The following is a 21,441-nucleotide window of genomic DNA, read 5'->3' as shown; positions in this document are numbered from 1 at the left end:
CACTTTTCGAATACTGATAACTAAATGTTGGTCTCATAATATATTTTTGACCTCTTCGAATCCATTTCATGTCTCTATGCATTCATTATTAAAGTATACTTGTATTGTTGGGTGTTTGAATTCATTAAAATGTTATTTGCATGTAGTTTTATTTACCACAATCAGATTTATTAATATCACGTCTCATTTGATTTGTTTTCTATTGTGTTTTTGCATGTTTTGCCTCTGTTTTTCATATGAATCTATAGTGAAAAAGGATGACAGTTGTAAGTTTTTTTTTCAATATCAACGCATTTGTTTTCATATGCACTTTTGTTAATTTTGATTGCATGGCTGTTTACGTAAGTGCTTTCATAGTGTACATACAAAATCGTGAACTATATATTATATATATATATATATATATATATATATATATATATATATATTATTGGATAACTCCTTCAGAAATATTTATAAAATAAATACGCTAACTGTTTTTCACGATCAAGTCTCGCTAGGTTAAACGTTCAGTGTTGTTAATTATATTTTCCATTTAAAGTAGTTTGTCGATAATGGTTTTCTAAAAACGGGAAAGCTGAGTCTTTTTTTCGCTTCACAGCTAACTGTATTCTAAATTATTTACCATTGTTTCGTATAAAAATTCCTGTCATTCGTACGGTGTACAGTTATCTATAAGTATCTTTGTAACTTACCCATCACTAGCTAGTACTTAACAGTTATCAATGTGTATCATGTATGCCGTTTTGCGTAGTTTCTGTTTTCTATTTGTTTAATCACATCCAAAAATAAACTTTGTCATGTCTAGTTTCCATGTTGTAATATTTAGTTTTCTTCCAATTGTATTACTAGGTATTTTTCGTAGAATTTTACTTTGTATTTTGTTGATTTATACTCCTTATAGCTGGTCGGGGTACCGTTCCAGGAAGTCATACTTCTGTAACTAAGAAGTCTAATGATGGTATTAAAGAATCATCTGACAGTTCTACTGCAGTAATGGAGGACTCAGCTGATATAAAAAGTTAGTTCTATTAGATATGTATAACTTCTGAAATCTCCATTTTAATGTATATTCCATTATTGTCAGTGATTGTAGTTGTCAATTTGAACGCAAACAAAGATTTGCAAAATAAAATAAATTAATTCTATTTCAAGGTTTGTCATTAGTTGCAGGCAGCTTAAATTAAAAAAGAATAATCTGATTAAGAACAATGAGTTGATGAATTCTGACCAGTGAATTTAGCATGGATTCTCCAAACAGGACAAATAATCATAATATTAAGAAGAAACAGAGTATAGCATTAAACATACTTGAAATTGACTCATATGCTAAAAAAATAATAGCGATGCAAAGTTGGCAAAATGTGACTGTAGTTACTAATAGTTTTATTAAAAATTGATTATGTAACCCAAATAATATTGATCAGTGATTACAAAGTTCAGGATAGGCCGACGTTATACTTAATCTATCGGTTTGTCTGTATGATTGGTTGTTGAATTGGAATTGAACGAACAAAACTGATTAATTTTCGCTAATACGAAGTTTTATTTCTTTGCTTCCAATTTGATTTCTTTTATTTTAAGAATTATTGGCATGTAGTACCATTGTCAAAGCAGAGTGCTCTGTTGAAAGTGAGTAAACATAAGCTAGGTGGTGTTAGGTTACTTAACTTTTTTTTTCTTATCAATGAAAGATGAGGAACAAGTTGATGCACGTTAAATCTTCTGTTTCACACGTATTGTCTTTCGCTTGTAGTTGTTTATAAATCCCTAGTTTGTAACTGTTCATTTGACGTGCTTACTTTTGTTTTCAACAAAATATATTTTTCATTACAGAAGTTAACATAATAACGGAACAAACATTCGTGCATCATTGTATGCTGTTTATATTGTTCTGTAAACTTTACTGCATGTGCTGTTTGTCTTATCTCCCATGATACAATAGAGGTTATGAATACTTAACAGTTATTGTTGCTCAGTAAATGTTTCAGTGTGGAATGATTATTTTCCACAATATTTTTACCTGACTGCTCTCTTCTCCATAATATCTTTCTTAAGAAGTGTAGATCTTTTTTACGTCTGTTGTACTATAATATGGTAAAATGGGATTGAATAATGAGTTAGTGAACTGTTGTTATTTAACGATCATTCAAGTTCAACAAATGTAATTAGGGTTAATTCACTCATGAATAATGGGTTTTAACATACAACGTCATCTGTTGTTTAATTATTACTAGTATGATCTGTTTTGTTAATTACATCTTACCTATTATCTATTTATCTAATGATTTTTATCTATTATGATAGTTTTAATAACCTGACCACGAATAATAATGAGGTTCCAATATGTTTTTTTAATGGTTCATTAAGTATTATATTTAATTTAAACATTGTTTTCCTAATTAAGCAATATGCTCTATTAAACAAATTAAGTATTTTCATCCAGGCGTTAAAGGTATTTACAAAGTATCTGTTTTCATTGACTAATTTAATCGAAAACGTAGTATTATCACGAAATCGGTTTTACGCATTCTAATCCCTGTCAGTTTAAGCTAACACAATGTCCTGTGTTATCGACAACACTTGGGGCTTGCAGTAATCGTGATCACATATGCTCACCGAAATTCAGATATCATAATTTTACGAGAATACGTCAGTTTTCATCAAACTTTACATAAAGAATTGCTGTTTACCTATCTAACCTAACGTAAAATAAACCGATAAAAATATGTCATTTCTCACATGTGAATTGTAATTTGTTCATTATTGCCTACTTAGAAATAAATTTCGCTATTAATTTTTAGTTTTTTTGCCCTATCTCTAGTATATTGTCACATTATTTTAAGATTCCTTTTCAATTAGTTGAATATAAAACAAGTTTTTGTAAATTTTGAATGTATTCCCAGTGTTACAATGTTTTACATGATATTTCCAATGTATATCAAACTTCTGTGCATGACCACCGAAAATATTACAGTGATTAGATTTGCATGCATATACTCGATCTTTTGATAAATTAGCATATGAAGTTATCGTCAACGTAATTTTATCTGTCCACTAACAATCTACCCAATTAATGTCGTGCATGATGTGAATAAAGCTAAAAACACGATTAATTAAAATAATTATTTGCAATGAGTAATTGACTATTCATTCTCGTTTAAATGAAAGACTTAATTCAAAGAATCATTTTTTCCCTTGTTTTATTTCCTAATAAAGCTAATAATTAATGAGGCCAGATATAGTATTTTTGTGAAGTCATTTCTAATTTTTTCTATAAAACTTTTAAGCATTCACAACATAACTAGAATGTATCAGTACCTTATTCTAAAAGTGTTCACATTTAGACGTGTAAAATGCATCCTCATGTACATGCTTAATTATCAAGTGTTTTTCCCACTTCCTGTATTTCGTTTAAAGGCTAATAGACCCATCATGAACCTCTCGCTATTGATTACGACAATATCGTTAGTCCAACTACGTACTTTACGGAAACATAACATGTATAAGTAAAATGTCTGCAAAGTACTTACTAATCAAAAACCTTAGAAATAATTTTTTTTAATGCTATACAGCTCTTGATTGTTTGAACATTGAACAGGTATTGACTTGAAATAAAATTATGTCGTTACCTTACACCATCTAATTTATCACCATAATGGAAAGTTTTTCACAAAAACTAATATCCGAATTCTGTCAGTGTACATCCGTAACAAAGTGACCAAACATCTTTTGATCATCAATCACTAATTTTAATTGTGAGCTGTAATTAACGTCAGTTTCTCCTTTTCATTTAACATCGATCTCACTTGTTAAGGCGTTCGACTTTTATCCCCTATGCTTCAGGTTTGAACTCTGCTCTGTGTACTTCTGTTTAGCCAAATGGGTAGTATCACTGGCTCAAAGTTGGGCGTATACTGAAACTTTCATCCAGTTCAACAACACTGTTGGAAAATCTTCCTGATACCGATATTAGTTTGGTGCCCCTGTATTTTTCACACTTGCTCGGATCTCTTTTCTTTGGTTTATTGATGAAGTATTCTTTCCTGTCCGTCGTCACTTGTTCCTTCTTCAAAATCTTCCTTAATAGAACGTGGAGCATCTTTGAAGTTCCTTCTACGTCTGATTTCAGTGCTTCAGCTGACATACTGTCAGGTCCTACTGCTTTCCCACTCTTGATTTTTTTAGGGCTGTTGGTGGAGTGATACCTTTAGGAAGGTCTGTATGTACTGCTTCGACGTCCGGTGTGGTCAGTGTACTGAACTATTCATGAGTTCTTCAAGGTGCTTTAGCTACCTGTTTTTCTGTACTTCAATCTCACTTACTGCCTTGCCTTCTTTGTCTTTGACTGGTCTCATAAAGTTGCTTAGTATTTCCTTTTCTTGTAGCTTTTTACTCTTTCATTGCTAGTCCATGAGACGACATGGACTGGGACAGATCCGAAGACCATTTAAATGGCTTTGTACTGCACCTAAGTTGGCTTCGGGATCATTCTCTGTCGAAGCCTCACTACTCAAAGATTTACGATTCTAATATGCTCGCCAATACATAACCTTAGTTCTAATTCCTTTTCAGCTTCTCTTTTTATTTAGTCTTTAAGCGCCAAGCATTTACGGGAAAGAATCTGCCGATCCCTTCAGTCCATTCTGTAATATTAAGTATTTTTCATTGGAAGATTTAAATACCACTTTTAGGAGACTAGTTTGGTTTTCCTTCAAGTCCGTTCGGCTACCTAATCTACAAATATTCAGCAAGGTGACTCCAGAGATATCTTTAGATATTACCTGGTTGAGTAGATCTTTTATCAATATCAGTGTCATGCTCAACGCGAGTTCTGGGTTCTGAGAATTTCCTCTCTTTAACTTTATGGAAGAAAAGTGATCTGTCACTATGGTAACTCCAATTTCTCAACTACTGACGGAGAGACTAGTACTTGATCGTTTCTTATTCTTAATTCTTACCCATTCATCAGCTTTCACTGAAGTAGCATTCGCAACTGTAAAATACTGGATGATTGTTGATGACTTGGGTGTTCAGGTTGTTATTTTTTCTGGTACAAACAGATCTTGTCTTACGATTGGTTTTCCTAAGCATTTTCTGACTGCTGTTACTTGGATGATGGGGATAAAAGATACCTCCTACTTGAGTTTCTGACAGAACTATTTTAATTGGGTCGTTCATCCTTTGGCATATGTAAGTTAATCGACATTGAGCCTATTTGGAATGGTTTTACATCGATTCGTGTGTCGACAGATTATTTATCATTAAATTCATCTTGTTATTATACCTTCGAGCAGTGTTTACCATTGCTGTAGCTTCAATTAGCACATTATTTGCGTCCATGCACCATTGCTAACACAACCAGACGTATCCATTTTTACTTAAATGTTTAGAAGCCGCAAGTGTTAGATTCTTGAAAACCTTATGGTGCCATCCTTTGCACTCATCACACTGCATGCCACTTTCCACATGTTTCGATAGCCATGGTATTGGTAATTGCTTCTTTTGTACTGTTCAGTCATCAATCAGTGGTTTTCAAAGAAATTAGACAAGAAAGCTGATAACCAGAAAAGGTGAAACAGCGGACTGTCAAATTCAAAGGTGTAACAAAAAAATAAATGTACTCAATAAAAGGGCAGATGTAAAATTGCTTCTGAAAAAAACTTGGTGATACTTTGACTGAAATTCGTTCAGTTAAAGTGAAAACAGTAGTCTTGGTGTGTAATACACGATTTGTACTATCAATTTTACTCTTAAATAACTAATCTGAAACAGCCTCTAGTAGATTAACTCCTGAGGTCTTTGAGGATATTTGTCCAGTTTTAGCTGGTAAATTGACGTAGATTTCAAGTGGAGTATGCGAACTAGAAGTAGTCCTGTCTGGCTAATCTAGATCGCTTATCATTATTTAGAATGGAAATACCTCCTAACTCTCTGACATAGTTGTATTTTTCGACCTTAAAGCAGCATTCAGTTCTGTAAACCGACAGATTTTATGTCAGTTTTTGTCTCTGAAAAACGTACCAACGAACACTGTTGGTCAACTCAACACTTTTGGCGAACTATCAACTTCAAGTTTTGTTCGTCAGATAGACTGACGAGATAGTGAATCTCCATAAACTGAGATGGTTGACCAAATACCTCACCTGATGTTGACTCGTGTAAGAGTAGGTTTGCTTGCCCATAATTTCCATTAAGAACTTCTCAGAAGTCTATTTTCAGAAGTACTTCATTATAAAAAAGAACAATCATTATGTGATAAATTGATCCTGTGTAGTTTAAATCTTTCAAGTTTTCAATAGACTTTATCAACCAAACATTTGGCATATTATTTTTACAAGAAACGTATTAATTAATCCATTATTCTGGTAAGGTGCTTTCCAAGATTAGTTAAGTTCAGATTCTACAAGGACAAAATAAGCAAGAATGTATATGACCCAATCAACCAAAAGAAGCAATAATGATGATAAAATGACGCTAACAAACTATTTGCATATGTCGAATGAAAAGGAAAAGAAAGTTAATGAAAAAATGAAATTCACAAAACTGTCCTAATATCTTCATATCCTTTATCCAAAGACAGGATAAATTTTTTGTGCATTTGGCATGAAATTTGTTTGAGTTATTCACTACTATCTTACAAAAGAATGACGTATACGCTGAACAGTATAAAGTCAAGAGTGAATACATATCTCCATTTTATCACAGTTGTTCATTTGTACCACTTGTTGATTTCGTTTTCGATCTGCTAGATTGTTAAATAAAATTAGCGAAATCTATTTTTGTAAAACGAGATTTGGCTCCGTTGTTTTTCTCTTATTCCACTTGTTTCCTTCAAAAATCCTGTCATTATTATTTATCATTCTTCACACACATTTCATTTCGTGATTCATTTTATTGTTGTTTTGCCCAGACGTCTGCATATTTATCAGTGAAATACTTATGATTACGTTTTTTTTCGAAAGGCTAATAATCAACAACTGATTGTTTTGTATACATACGTCATATAAAATTCCAGTCTTCAAGTTGATCATAACCTAAACATTGTCCATTCCCAGCAATAGTGTGTTCATTACTGTTTTGCTAAACCTTATTGACTTAATGACCACCACCAGGCGTCGGAAACTATTTTGATCCATCATATTTCCTACTGCCCATAATCCGATCATATTCATATTTGTTTATTTTTAATACAATAAGGCACCCAAATACAATGTTATAACTCGTGACCTTTGTGCCCTGTTAATATATCACGCAATACGATCCCCAATTCGAGTCATCGACTTATCATAAACCAGTATGAGCAGCCTAGATTTCTTATTGGTCTTTGAGATAGCAGTTTCTCGTCTAGCCCAGCCGATTCAGTCCGGAACGCAAATATCAGCCTCCGTTCATTTATTCACGCCCGGGTATTACACGAAATAAAAACATTCTATAGAAGTTATTAAAAAGATCAAGTTATCAAATGTTACTTCGTCAGGACTACCGGGTCTTAAAAGAAACCAAACTCAATTGCTTCAAAATATTATATGTAGTACATCATTAAAATTGTCAAAAAGTCGATACAGGTTTTTAGATCATTCAAGGCACAATATTTTTAGTTTTGTTCTAACTCGGATTTCTTTTTCTCTGAATATTTTATTGAGTCTCCGTTTTTTATTCAGCCCATCACTTCGTGTCCCCATATTTTTTTATCATAATAACTTTGACAAAATCAGGCAAACTGACCTTAGTCACATTACCCTACTTGATACGGCCTGTTCAATGTTCTTAACGCTATAAAGTTCAGGAAGTTCCATGCTAGACGTTAGTTGTGTCCAAACAAACACCGTCTATTATTTCTCAATCGTTTAGTAGTTATATATTTACGTACATTCTTAACGTCTTTGCTTATTGCGAGTTAAGAAAAATCCATTTACATACAACGTAATAACATTATAGCATATCTCCGTATTTTATTACCAGCTTCCATCTTCATAACTGCACCATTTACCTCAGAACTTATGTGTATTTTTATAATGTACTTTTTGTAACCTAGTTTTCCATCATTGAGGGTCTCTACTGTTGAATCTCATTAATGAGCGTACTGATGTACGTACATACGATGTTCTACGTTGTTGGCTGACCGACTGAATGAGAGTAATACTCAGTAAAGAAAGTAAAGCAGTATACATACAATCTCAGTCTCAGATTATATAATTCATACTTCAAAATTTTCAGAAAGTTTTGTTCGAGGGCGATCATATTAAATTTGGCTATCATCATCGTTTAAATTAATCGCAGACTGATAAAATGCCTTAAAAACCAGATCTTACTGGTAGTTGGATGTGACGATGACAGGTTATTCTCCTTATGCATCCAATAATGTTAAAAAAGATATATTGCGAAAAGTTCATCCTTTAGACCGTTCAATCCGCTTTTCTAAATATCTCCTTTGTGTGTGAAATAGAAGTAACATTCTTACCGGCGTATCCCACATAAAATATCTCTTTAATCATGTGACACCTTCATTTCCCTAGTTTTTTTTTCAAAAGTCAAATTATTGGTAATTACAATCAGTTTTTGATTCTAATATTTAGAATAAAACATTTTTTTAGTATGTAACCAGTATGTTTTGGATTTCCTTATAAGACTTAAATATGACTTCGTTATTGTAAGTTGATTCTTAAGTGGTTATGCTAAATAAAGATAGTATTAAGAAGATAAATAATAACTGACAAAAGATACTTGATAATTTTCGTTCATCTCACGGTTTTGTTTTTGTCATTTGTATCAGCTTTCCCGCAGTAACATATCGAGATGTGTACTTACCGTTATTTGTATTCGCATTACGAACTAGTGGGTATTATTCGAAGATAAGTTTGGTATTTATTATTATTTTATCATTGTTATTAGTAGTGTATTGCTCATTATTCCATCTTTTGGTGAATTGTCCTTTCCTTCATTTCCTGTGGAGTCCGTTGATTATATATAGATTGCTAATTAGTTTTCGTAATTCACTTCTCACTTTAGTTTGATCAATCCGTACATGTTGCAGTGAAAAATCACATTTTTATGGGTGGTTCATAGTTACAATATTTTATTCACGTTCAGAGTAATAAACTTATATTGTTGATGTAACCTGTAAATTTATTATAATAATCACGTATCCCATAAAACTCATGGGTAAACGTAAAGTTGATGGCTTTTATGTATATAGATATTTGAGCCTCGTATGTTCAAGATAATTAAAACACCAAATACGAAACTATTTATATTTACTTCATTGATCTACCAACATCTGCATATAGTCTAAGTCCCTAAATGATTGGTAGTTCTTCATTTATATGTAATGATGTACCTTTTAAGAAATCAGTGAAATAAAATCGATTCATTTTATTCACTTATTGTTACTTTTGACCAAGTCGACTTAGGCAATTAAATGTACTACTACTACCTACTACATATTAAGTAACTGTTTGGTTGTATTCAGAAAATTGAGTCTGTATGTGCACAAAAACCCTGCTATAATATTTATTATTTAACGTTACTAGAGAATCGCTTATGAATTCATGTATAATCAACGGTAAATGTGATGTGATTCAATAAATCAAATCATCTAATGACTGAATTACATTTAGATTTTAAAAAAATTCAATTAAATAAATCTCAATTGTTCTCAGTCCAAATAACTACTCTGTGTAAGAAACTTAGAAAATTTTTGTTTTTTGAAGGCATTTTTAAACAGATCAGCGTCAATATTTGTTTTTACTGTTCTAGAAATCGATTACTTGTAGAAGTGTAAAATTATCTGATTTACTCACTTCTTTCTAAATTCTTAATTGTGTCTCATCATTTGTAATTCTACTAACTATGCTTACTATTCACCTTGTTTGTCATATGAGCTATTAGTTAAAACAGATACATGATTTTGTCTCTAGATTATTTATACTTCAATTTTATATATAATTTTCGGCTGGAATTTTACACTGTTTGTCCTAGTGCCAGCTCTAATAAACATCTCACTTGTCTGCTTTCCAACTGTAACTTATTGACTTAAAATAAATACCTTTGGTTGTTAGGTCTATGGTGTATTAATTACCCACTCAATATAGTTTCAACAGTCTTAATGATTTAAGAGATGATAATCAAATATAAATTTAAAGTTTACATCACGTACTAATCTTAGTTAGTAAACCATATAGAACTACGAAACACTGGACAGATGTTTCGTCCTAATATGAGACTCAGTGGTGCGTATCCACGGACTTTCACGACATCGAGCCCAATACTTTCGGTCTCGCCGTTAACAGTTAACTACTAAACCACTAAACAGGCATCCAATTATGTACATATCAAATTTGAATAAAATCCCTGTTTTAAAGACTATTCCCTTCTACTCGTAGAATATATTAACTCAATCATGTTGAACTACGTAAAGTATAATGATGCAAAAGATCAAAGAGGCTTTTTTAAACAATTTTCCTGTCATTTTCATTTCTTATGTGTTAACGTTTACAGTTGAGCAAATGCTTCCTCTAAAACAATTCTTTTCATACACTTAGAATGATTTTTATCTGAATTTAAAATTTATTCAGTTTTGTTTATTATGCGATTCACTAACTGTAGAATGTTTTATATGTAATGATTTAACAATCCGAATGCAGCAATCTCATGCTCTAATAATCCCTAGTATATTAATTACACATGTTTCACACCTAACATTCAATATTGTTGTTAAAGGCTCCACTTAACTCACTTTTAGTAGCATCCCAAGCGTAGATAATGGACTCCTTAATCAATCGTATGCATTTTGCTTATAAATAATCAAGCTCTCTGAGAACAAAACTCCATCAAAATCAAGCTCTCTATGTTCACTTACCACATATTCCAGTCAGTTTAACAAGTCTCTTGATATCCACAACTTAAGAGCATTATTATTCAACTTTTGACAATGATGTATTCTGCACAGCTTTAGTCTTTTCACTATGTACGGTTAGCTGATTAGGCGTTAGAAACCCATATAGTTACTCAATCGAATAGCAAAACATAACAATTAGTCTAACATAGATTTCTCACAAATTCGCGTACCTAAAATACAAATACTTTTCCAACTGTTGCGTCATCGAAATTCCCAGTGTACAATCTTTTAACAACCCTCAACAAATAGCAGCTGATGAAACTTCCAGTTTTTAATTCTTTTTTACGAAAACTTTCACACCTCACTCGTATCTTCCCCATACTTAATTTGAATCTTCATATCAATAGAACATGTTTAATTGACCTGTTAATACAAGCTGTGGTGATTTACTTGTATTTTGCAAATCATTTTCTTAATCTTAATACTTCTCCGCATTTCATGTACCCATCATAACTTCTTGATACGTTTTCGTCTTTACTTCGACATTTTCTAAGTTTCTGTAAAAATTCTTTTCATTCCTATGAAACATCGAATTTATACGGACAATTTTCAAATGTAATCTGAGTTCATCTCATTTTTCTTAAAAGACTTAAAGATAATGTGGTTACTTTTAAATGTGCACGTTCGTTTTTGTCGATTTGATTGATGTTTTCCGTTCTTTTGATTATTGTCTCATAATATGTGAAAGTTATCATAAAAGGATATCTTGGATACGCTCAATTGTATCCCAGTGAAACATCTGTCTGAATAATATAAAAGTATTGCGGTTCGCGAATGTAGAAGAATGTGTAATTATTACTGAGGAATACATTTGCTTCATAATTCTCCTTTCCATTCTCCACGCCTTGCGTCTTTGTTTTTGCCTGTTTTCTATCTATTTATATTTTGATGTTAAATTTGTCTGTCAGCATAGATCTTTCCAGCTTAGAAATTACTACTTTTAATGTGCCCGAGTTTTGCATTGTGTCTATGAAAATACGCATGATCCATTACCGACTCAATAACGATTTATAACCCGACTATCGATATTCCACTAATATTTTTTATATGAATAAATAAGTGCGTAGTTTTTTCGTGTGTGTGTATTTTTTCATTGTTCTGACCAGCTTGCTAAAATGTACAAATCTATTATGTTTCGTATTGTAGTTTAATATTGTTGCTTTTCTGCCTTACCTAATACATACCACGTCCAGTTAATTAATATTCCAATTTATTTGTAGTCAACCAAACACTTTCATTTCCACTTCATGATTGATACACCGGCCATTTGTTTTTTGGCTGTTTTCCTAATGTTACACTTTTTCAAAAGATTGCCTGGTAGTCTTATATACATTTATATACATGCTTAGCTTTGTTTCAGTTGATGCTTTTGAAGTTTAAGTTACTGATTTGTAAGGTTTATAACACCTAGTGTGTCCTTGCTTATCAAACATTATTAATTCAATATCCCTATGGTTTAACTGTTTTAATTAGTCCCATTATTAATTGATTATAAATTTTATCCATAAAAAGTAACCCATGTATTGTAGTATCCTTTTTTAACAATTTTTGTTTATATCTATAAATTTATTTATTACTAATAATGAGCCCCATATGTCTCTAGTTTTGGGACGTTTTCGTACCATTGAGACAACCCAGTAAAGAACTCCGAGATAAGATATAAGGTATTTGGTGAGTACGGAGAATCTTTTGAATGTGTCTGTAAGTCCTCGCCAACTGAGTTTCTTAGGTATTAGCGGGATATAGATTAGATTGCGGCACTTTCCGTGCAGGACTGTTGAGGCACGCTGATTGGCTACTTCTTGACCAGTCAGCGCTAGTAGATACTCGGAGAAGATTTGGTGTGTTATGTAGAAATTATGAATATACTAACGTCTTTCTTGTTGTGATACCGACTTGCGTTCAACCATGTTCATTTGGAATATAATTACGTTACTGTTCAACTGTGTTCTAATATGGGTAGCTTGTCGAGTGAAATATTGTCAATAAATATTCAGTATTAGGAGTATCTGGTACGTAGTAAGAGAAATCCTAACCCTGGGTCATCCGTTACGTTTACTAAATCACGTCTTACTTCAACGTAAAACCTTGACCGGAGTGTTTCATATAAGGTAAGGGGCGCCATAGTATGACTTAACACAGTCCAAAACGTTTTTGGCTACAGGTATGAGTTGTGTGTTGCTAAGTCCAGACCAAATGGCTAGTATTTACCCGACAATCTTGGTGAGTGTTCGGAGGCAACTATAATTAATCCTTTGTCTTATGTCTCAGAATCGTTCCATACTTTGCGATCCGTAAATTCATTCCTTCTTTTAAAATCATATTTTATTAATTTATTCCTTTGTATCTATAACGTTGCCAGTGTATGGACTCAGTAACTGTTCATTTTTCCTTCCTTTCTCTCGCTGAAATAATGTCGTGTGGTTACTTAGGTTCATGCACAGGTTCTACACTTTTTAGTTTAGATGACTAACAGTTCACTTTTTTTTTGAAGTGAAGAACCTCACCAATATTAGGAGACTGTGTACACTGACCCAAGGTAGATACACGTAAAATCGTGGTTCGAGATTCCTAGTTAATCACTCTATTCATTCTTTTCTCGTTAAACAGGCAAAAAGCAGGACATCATCCGGGCAACAGAACAACTATTGGCTGCTGCTGCAGCTGGTGACTTCGAACTCTACCTGTAAGTTTCGTGTTTTATAAAATTATCTGATTCACTGTATTCAGTCAATAAGCTTATCGAAAAGTTTCAGTTTCATTGAATTCATGAATGAAAATTAAACCACCATCGAAAATCTGGAAGCATTGAATGGTCGTTTCGTCTTAGTATGGGACACCCTATCAGTGGACATCCACAATCCCTCACGCGGGACTTGGATCTAGGACTTTTGTTCTCGCGTGCGAACGCTCAACCTCAATACCACTGAGGCGGAATCCAATGGTGTTAATTCCTAGCCCCAACCAATCCAATACTTGCGCGATCATCTTACATTGTTTTCAGTGTGTAACTGCTTCAAACCCGACACGGACTAACTTCACTGGTGACAGATTCTCACTAGGACTCTGGAAATTCTCTCTCGAAGCTAGTCACTAGTGAGCACATGATAATTTTCAGAAATTTTGAATTCATATAGCTCCACTTCGCATAACTTAATGAAAATACTTGTAAATTAAAAGTCTCTTACTTCACTTTTTATTTTCGTATGAGATTCTCATCAACTGCCTCGGTGTTACAACCAGTGTAACACTAATTGTTGACATCTGTCATCTTAACTTCATACTGATTTTGATTGTGTAAAAAAACAAGATAAGTCATAAAATATCGATTCTAATTTTTGACTCCTGAATTATAAGGCTGTAACATATAGTCGGTCAAAACTTGTAAGAACCATTCAACTGAGACATTTATGCTACAATAATTAGTAACATATACTTATAAATAGTTGCTCTTACCCTTAGAGCATAGTAATATCAAAACAATTGGTGGATCAAATGAATGCTTAGAATTAGTGTTGCATAAAATCACTAGAATGTAGTTGTTTAGTAAAAACCTTAAAAATATGTAGAATGACCTATTGTAATAAAACTGATTGTAAAACCAATTATTCGAGATCCTCATTTCTCTGGTTTTAATTTGTAGTTGAACAAATCCCATAATGGAATTACTTGGTCAAAAAAAATGTTTTACACAGCTGACGTTTTACTTTACATCACTAAATTTACTCCTAGGTAACTGGGCTTATATAACATTATTTTCTTTATTCTTTTTTTCAAATAAAGCACTATAAGCATAAATGTTTGTGAATTGCTTTTTTCTTGTCTTTTTGTTTCAGTAAATTTTTGGATTCTCAATTCACCTATTTCGGTCCAGAAGCATGTGGGAATTTACTCGAAGGGGCTGATTTCCATAAGTTTTACTTTGAACAAAGTAAGTTTCTTTCGTTAGTGATGCGATTTTTCTGTATTTTCTCATACTTTTATGCTTTAATGATGTAGGTTAGTGTGTTTAGTTAACCAACCTTCGCTGAAGTCCCGTGGTTGCTTTCGTTTGTCATGTCATAAATAGTTCAGATCATTATCCTAATTTTTTTTATCACTTAAACATACATAATTTGAGCAAACACGGATGGTTGGCTTGCAGTGTAATCCAGGACGCGCGTTTCGTCATATTTGTATTCCACTGCTAGCCGCCATCCATGTTTGCTCATAATGATTGTAACTTAAGGCAATATTGACGCAATCCACACAGGGTGCGCATAAGCCAATAATAGATTGATCAATTGTAGCTCCAAACATCAGTGGGAAGTTCCAAACAAACAATAAAAAATGAATACATATTTTGTTTTACAATTCCGTTTGTCAGTAACAAAAACGATTATTTTGGGGATCGAGCGCATATTTGTAAACATATGAGCTCTGTAGTTTTTCTTTATCAGAAATACCAATTTTTTTCGTATAACGATTTTTAACAAGCGATTTATTTGCTGTGCTGTAATGGAGCAACGTTGTATGGAAAGTAGAAGTTTCACAACGTCAACTGACTCCTTTCCATAATAATACTCTAAAGTTAGACGTGTGTGAGAACCGACATTAAATGCCAGATACATGCATCAAAATCCGAGGGTAACGAACGAATAGGCTAGCAAGATTCCTCGACTCAATTAATTATCTTTATTAGGATTAGGATAAAGAGACCCTTTTGATAACAATTTTAATACATCATATTTAAATTTTATTCTTGAGAACAAATTCCAACACAAAATGTAATTAAATCAGACTAATCCTTAAACTTCGTTAGTGAAAAAGACTACGTAGTAATTTATCAACCTTATAATCCTATTATTACTAAGTGCTTATTTTACTGCTCAACTTTCTCTCTAGTCATTCCGAAATCAGTTGTTCGTGCTATTCATACCAGTATACTGAACCCGACTGTACATTTAATGGGTGAAGATGCAGCTTGTATTGCCTACACAAGACTTACTCAGTTCCTAGATAAGTGAGTTATCCTTGCATATTTTTCTTAGCTTAAAAACATCGTTAAGCGATATAGTAGTAACTTTATCTGTAACCACATTTTACTATTTTCTATAAATAGATGTGGTATGCCCCATACACAACAAACAGAAGAAACCCGTGTTTGGGTAAGACGTAATGATCGTGGCTGGCAGAATGTCCATGTACATCGTTCTTGTTTATCAGCAGGCTCAGGTGGTGGTGGATTCGCAAATATTAGTACAACTGGATCAGCTAGTTTCAACTATCCACTTTAGAATCAAAATAATATTGCTCAGATCATGAGAGATATTGAAACAAGGAAGTATATGTATACATATACTATCAGAAATTTTATGCTTTAATATTGAATCAATTCCGTTTGTCTTTTTGCGTATTTTCTTTCTTTCTTAAAATTTCAACATGCAATTTATCCAATCAATAAAAACCAGGTTTATCTGATTAAAAATATAAACCTATTCATTTTGTCGTTTCTTTGCTCATGTTGATATGCACATTAGTTTTGCAATTCGATTTTATAATGCAAAATCTGGTTACTTAGTCGGTTAAATGTTCACTTATCTTAATGGTTAACTTGTATGTGCAATTAAATTCTTGCTTTATATCCTCGTTGATTTAAATTATTTATTCACTGATATTCTCTGGTGTTTTTAAGTGTGCGGTTAAATAGCTGACATTCCACTTTACTCATTTGTTGTTAGTTTATACTCAAGTAATACGAGATTTCTTTCTGTTAATACTGACCTACCACTTACCCACAAGACAAAAATATTAAGTTGTTTCTATGTAAAGAATTCTGATTGGTATACCACTTTATGTTTATTGTTACAAATGTTAATGATTGTTGGAACTTGTGCACGAACAATTACTTGTATAATACATCACTGAACTTATGAATACTTGTCTTATCAGGCTATAACATCTACTTACCTGTCAAACAGGAAAAACACAATATCTATGCTACTTTTAGTGCGCATTTTGCAACTTATGATCTACGTTCATTCTCTTCTCACTTTTTGCCCCTCTTCGTATCTCAGTCCACTTGATATTTAGTTTTTTTTGATTTCCTGAGTATTCTTCCTGGACTATCTCATGATTTTTTGTCCATGGCTTGTTTTAAAAAGAATAAAGTCCATGCAAAAAATCTTCAGTTTACATAGTCCACACTTTTACCATTATTCGTTATCGACTGTGATGCTTTCCTTGTGTTCTGTATTTTTGTTTATCTTCAATTAACTTATGAATAGTACGGACTGATTATAATTTCGTAAATGTTATTCGTACATTTGATTCCTTCCACTTCAAATTGCTTATTTTTGATTTCTACATTGTCTGTTTTATTATGCTTTTCTTTCAATTATTGCTACATACTATGCTTTCCAAATAAGCATGCATGTCTTTCACTGCTTCGTACTTATTAAATTTAATAATATTTATCATTATCGTTATTTCGTCGTGGTAAAATTTTAACTTTTTCCGTACGATTGTTTGTCAAGCCTAATTTATTTAATCATCGTTGTGGTCTGGACAAATAATTTATTTCGAATTATTATATCTTGTTCCTGTTATCTGTCTTTTAGATTCTTAAACTTTTGTATTTGTACCTGTCATAATGAATATCCTATAATCTTCCCTATAAAAGTAATTAACTACTTATATTTATTTCAGTGGAAATTATGATATTTAGGATTTCTATGTCTTACTTTCTTGGTTTATATGGGTTCGAATGTACATGAGTTACGTTCGTGAACCTTTTTCCACCAAAATAAATTGAAGATATAAGTGTTCAGCGTTCAACAAGAGACAGTATTCGTGATATTATTTTAACTTTCCTAGTCAATTTGTCAGCATCTTTCGTTTGAAGTAACAAACCTTCACATATTTATTTCTGTTCTTATATCTACATTCAGTTTTTACTGTATGCTTCCATTAAACTTAAAAAAAATTCAATACATCTGTTTTTTGACCTTTATATATTTTTCTTTATTCTAAGAATATATTATTTTATTCTAAAAACAGTTGCACATTTACTGTGTTACTACGAAGGAAAACATCACTTTCCCTAATTATACGTATGTACTTGTGTTTATAATAAACTTATGTGTAACAAAGAATCGGCCAGTAAGCTAAATCCAATGCTTTATATTGTTCGACGACCACTACAGTGGTGTATTAATCATTGAATATAATCTTCTGTTTTATAGGCGCCTACTTGTAACCGAGTCTGTTTTCCCTTAATGTTCCTCTCTAATTAAATGTTGGTTTGCTTTCTAAGCCGATAAAAATAGTGATTTCAGTGTGAAGTCTTTTCTCGGTGATGCTATGTGTACCTGTTACATTTGTTTGTCTGCTTTTCTGATTATTTACTTGTTGTTCCGTTGTTGTTATTTTGTTTCCTACAAAAAAAGGTCAAAACAGGTTCACTAACGGATCTTTTATGTTTCTTGTATTTTCTGTTGTTAAGTATTATTTGATTAGGAAGATTAACCATGACTGAAAATATTATATTTAAAAAACTTACCTGCAACAATTTATCTGTAACCTCGTATTTGTTTGGTTGTTTTCTCGTTATTTATTATTGTTTATTCCTCAACCTGTTTATTTCATTCATTTTGCTCACACACACCTACCCAGCTTACATGTCGACTAGCTGGTGAAAAAGCCAGAAATACAAGGTTACTCTTAATATGGAGTTTATTTTTAATGGGGAACTAATTGGAAAACTTGGGAATAATTCATTTGATTATGGCCGTTACTGCTGCCTATTTTTGTTTAAACCATTCATTGTGAAGGCTCAAACTGAGTTTGTCAGTAAGTTAGCTTATACAGTATTATTAGACTAATCTCACTAAAAATTCAAGTTAAATATGTCTTCTTTATACAAAACTGATGTTAGAATCAAAGTTTATTTTCTACTCACTAATTAGGGAATTTCCTTGATTTAGATATAAAATTAACCATGAAGTTTATTTTATCATATAATCGTTGATAAGTCGCGATATAACATGTGATTTATTCATCTATTTGATTATCCGTATTCTGCAGCAGTCAATTAAGAATACATAAAAGCTGAAATATGTTTTCAAATAGTAGTTATCACTCCGAAGAAAACTAAACCAAACTCGTGTCTAGTCTGTTAAGTTCCCTGTTCTGAGTAGTTCATTGTTTACAAAGTTGATAAAATTTAGTTAGGTAACTGCTTTCGTATTGAAAGCACTGCAGTTTGATTGTCTTATAGGGTTATGGTGTCATAAGTTTGATTGCTTCATTCTGCTAAGGATCACATCTCGATGTAGCCACAGTATTGATAGTTAGCGCATGATAGATGTTTGTATTGATCCAACTTCTTTAGATCCTTAAACAATATGTCAAGAAGTATCTTTAAATAATGTTATCACTCAAAATACGAACTAGTAATACTGAAGGTTTCTAAACTAACATCCTTCGTAAGAGATAAACGAGACTATTTTCAAAGTGTTGAACTCTATTAGCATGGATTCAAAAGTGATCGCATCACTATTAAGCTTAATTCTCGTCAAATCCATCTTATTCTGATGCTATATTTAATATTAGCACTGCTCATGCACATTCGTTGCATTTCACTATTTATTCAAACTTCGAAATATTAATCAAATTATAAATAAGGGTCTTAAGGTATATTTTATCACAAATGTATAATATCGTTTGTCCTGATTCTGACACATTGAGGAAAAATCAAGTTGTTTACCAGCATTGATTACGAAATGTTTCGAATAAAACTGTTATACTTCCAATCTACGCTCCGACCAATGCTAAACGATAGTGAAGACTACCGATTTTCTCATTATTTGTCTGCATACAACAAGTAGTCCAGAAATGAAAATATAATCTTTTTCTGAAATAAATATGAATCCCACTGAATGATCGACTTTCTAAATGGCTGTCTACATATAATTAACGTATGAAAAGAAAAGCGTCTTTTGTGAAAAATTTGTGGTTTGGTGACCCATTACATAGAATGTTGAAATGAATTTTTATCCCTAATTACCTCACACTAAACACATTTTAGCATAAATTTATTTTTACTGTTCCGTGAATGTAAGTCTTTCATGCAATTCTGGAGCAGCTTGTATTTTATATTCACCCAAACGAAATCAAATGAAATTTTTATAAAATTAATTTGTATTTAACAGATTTCATCTAAAATTCCAGAAAATAGGTCAAATTTGTGTATATCTTGTCAGGTGGAAGATTTATTATATTGCACTATACATGGTGGCAAGAATATCCGACGAAATAAATATATAAGAAATCATAAACAGACTTGTACCACCAATAAAAAAACCTATTGACCATCTGGTGCGCGACATTTGATCCCGATTAAACTAGTTTCATATGAAAAAACGTTTGCTTATATTAGACAATACGATTGGCGGCCTATATTTATTTCACTAACATTATCAGTTTCAGTTTATTTGTTGTAAAACTGGCACAGGATATAAATTTGTAGTAATCATTGTTTATATTCCGTTGAATTAAGTTTTTTGAGAATGAAAAAAATGCATAACAAGCAAAGATGGAAAGTGACTATTAGTGGAATCCAGGCCGCACGTTCCGTCCTATTTGAGACTCGTTGGCTGGGTGTACCTGCATCTCAGAATTGGTGTTCACTCTGGGACCCGGACGCAGTACCTTTCACTTCAAACGCCACTGCATTATCCACTTAGCTACTGAGCCCTGATACCCACTTGCTTGTACGATGGGAAGGTTCAAGTAAACAATACCAATTGAATTTAAATTTCACCCCATTGCACAAACGAGTGGCTATCAGGACTCAGTGGCTAAGCGGATAACGCGATGGTGTTTGAAGCGAACGCTACTGGATTCGAGTCCCAAAGTGAACATCAACTCTGAAATGCAGGTACATCCAGCTGATGAGTCCCAAATAGGACGGAACGTGCGTCCTGGATTCCACTATCCATCTTTGCTTATAATGCTTGCGAAGTAAGGCAGTGTCAAGGCAATACGCACATATGCCAATAAGAGACTGATCAGTTGCAGTTCTAAACATCAATGGGAAGATTCAAGCAAACAATGCCAAGTGAATTTAGGTCATAAAATTGATCTTAACTCGGCTTTTGTGGTGTTGTACAAAAGTGTAAAAGGGCGTATACTAAGGTTTATTGTAGCCTTAGCCATACAAAAATTCAAACCCCCTTTGTGTAGTCAAAAACAGTCTGTTCTCACCTTAAACCTACCCTAGTAATATTAGCTTATTATCTAGAGTGATGAGATTTCAAATTGTCCTCACATTATTTTCTTTGTTATCCATGTCTCCTCTTACCCTCCATTTCTAGCGTAGTTGACCTTTTATTTTTATATACAAATGTTCTTAACAAATATATGTGTGATCAGATTGTTCGAAATAATCTTCGTCTTATTACACAATCTGAATCTTCTATCTAGATTTAGTATTCAAATAACAATTGTACTATATTGGTAGCTGTATATGCACTATATATTTGTGAAGCTTTTCAGAACAA

The 21,441-nt window shown here is 32.5% G+C and overlaps 1 protein-coding gene across 3 annotated transcripts in view; it reads left to right on the top strand.

The window, feature by feature from the left end:
* CAMK2G_1 (Calcium/calmodulin-dependent protein kinase type II subunit gamma) overlaps positions 1 to 20,352 on the top strand; it is a 45,528-nt gene extending 25,176 nt beyond the window's left edge. The window contains exons 14-20 of one of the 3 annotated variants that reach the window (XM_051211156.1): positions 249 to 266; positions 905 to 1,021; positions 1,585 to 1,632; positions 13,511 to 13,586; positions 14,737 to 14,831; positions 15,785 to 15,902; positions 16,002 to 20,352. In XM_051211156.1, coding sequence (XP_051071193.1) covers positions 249 to 266; positions 905 to 1,021; positions 1,585 to 1,632; positions 13,511 to 13,586; positions 14,737 to 14,831; positions 15,785 to 15,902; positions 16,002 to 16,176 — 647 coding nt within the window. In that variant the 3' untranslated portion in view covers positions 16,177 to 20,352. Of the gene's footprint in view, positions 1 to 248; positions 267 to 904; positions 1,022 to 1,584; positions 1,633 to 8,776; positions 13,587 to 14,736; positions 14,832 to 15,784; positions 15,903 to 16,001 lie in introns of all 3 variants that reach the window. The other 2 variants (XM_051211157.1, XM_051211158.1) reach the window with 2 other exon arrangements.
* The last annotated feature ends 1,089 nt before the right edge of the window (positions 20,353 to 21,441 follow it).

This window comes from Schistosoma haematobium, chromosome ZW (genome assembly GCF_000699445.3).
Source record: "Schistosoma haematobium chromosome ZW, whole genome shotgun sequence".
NCBI classification, from domain to species: Eukaryota; Metazoa; Platyhelminthes; class Trematoda; order Strigeidida; family Schistosomatidae; genus Schistosoma; species Schistosoma haematobium.
This window is presented reverse-complemented; position numbering and strand designations above follow the sequence as displayed.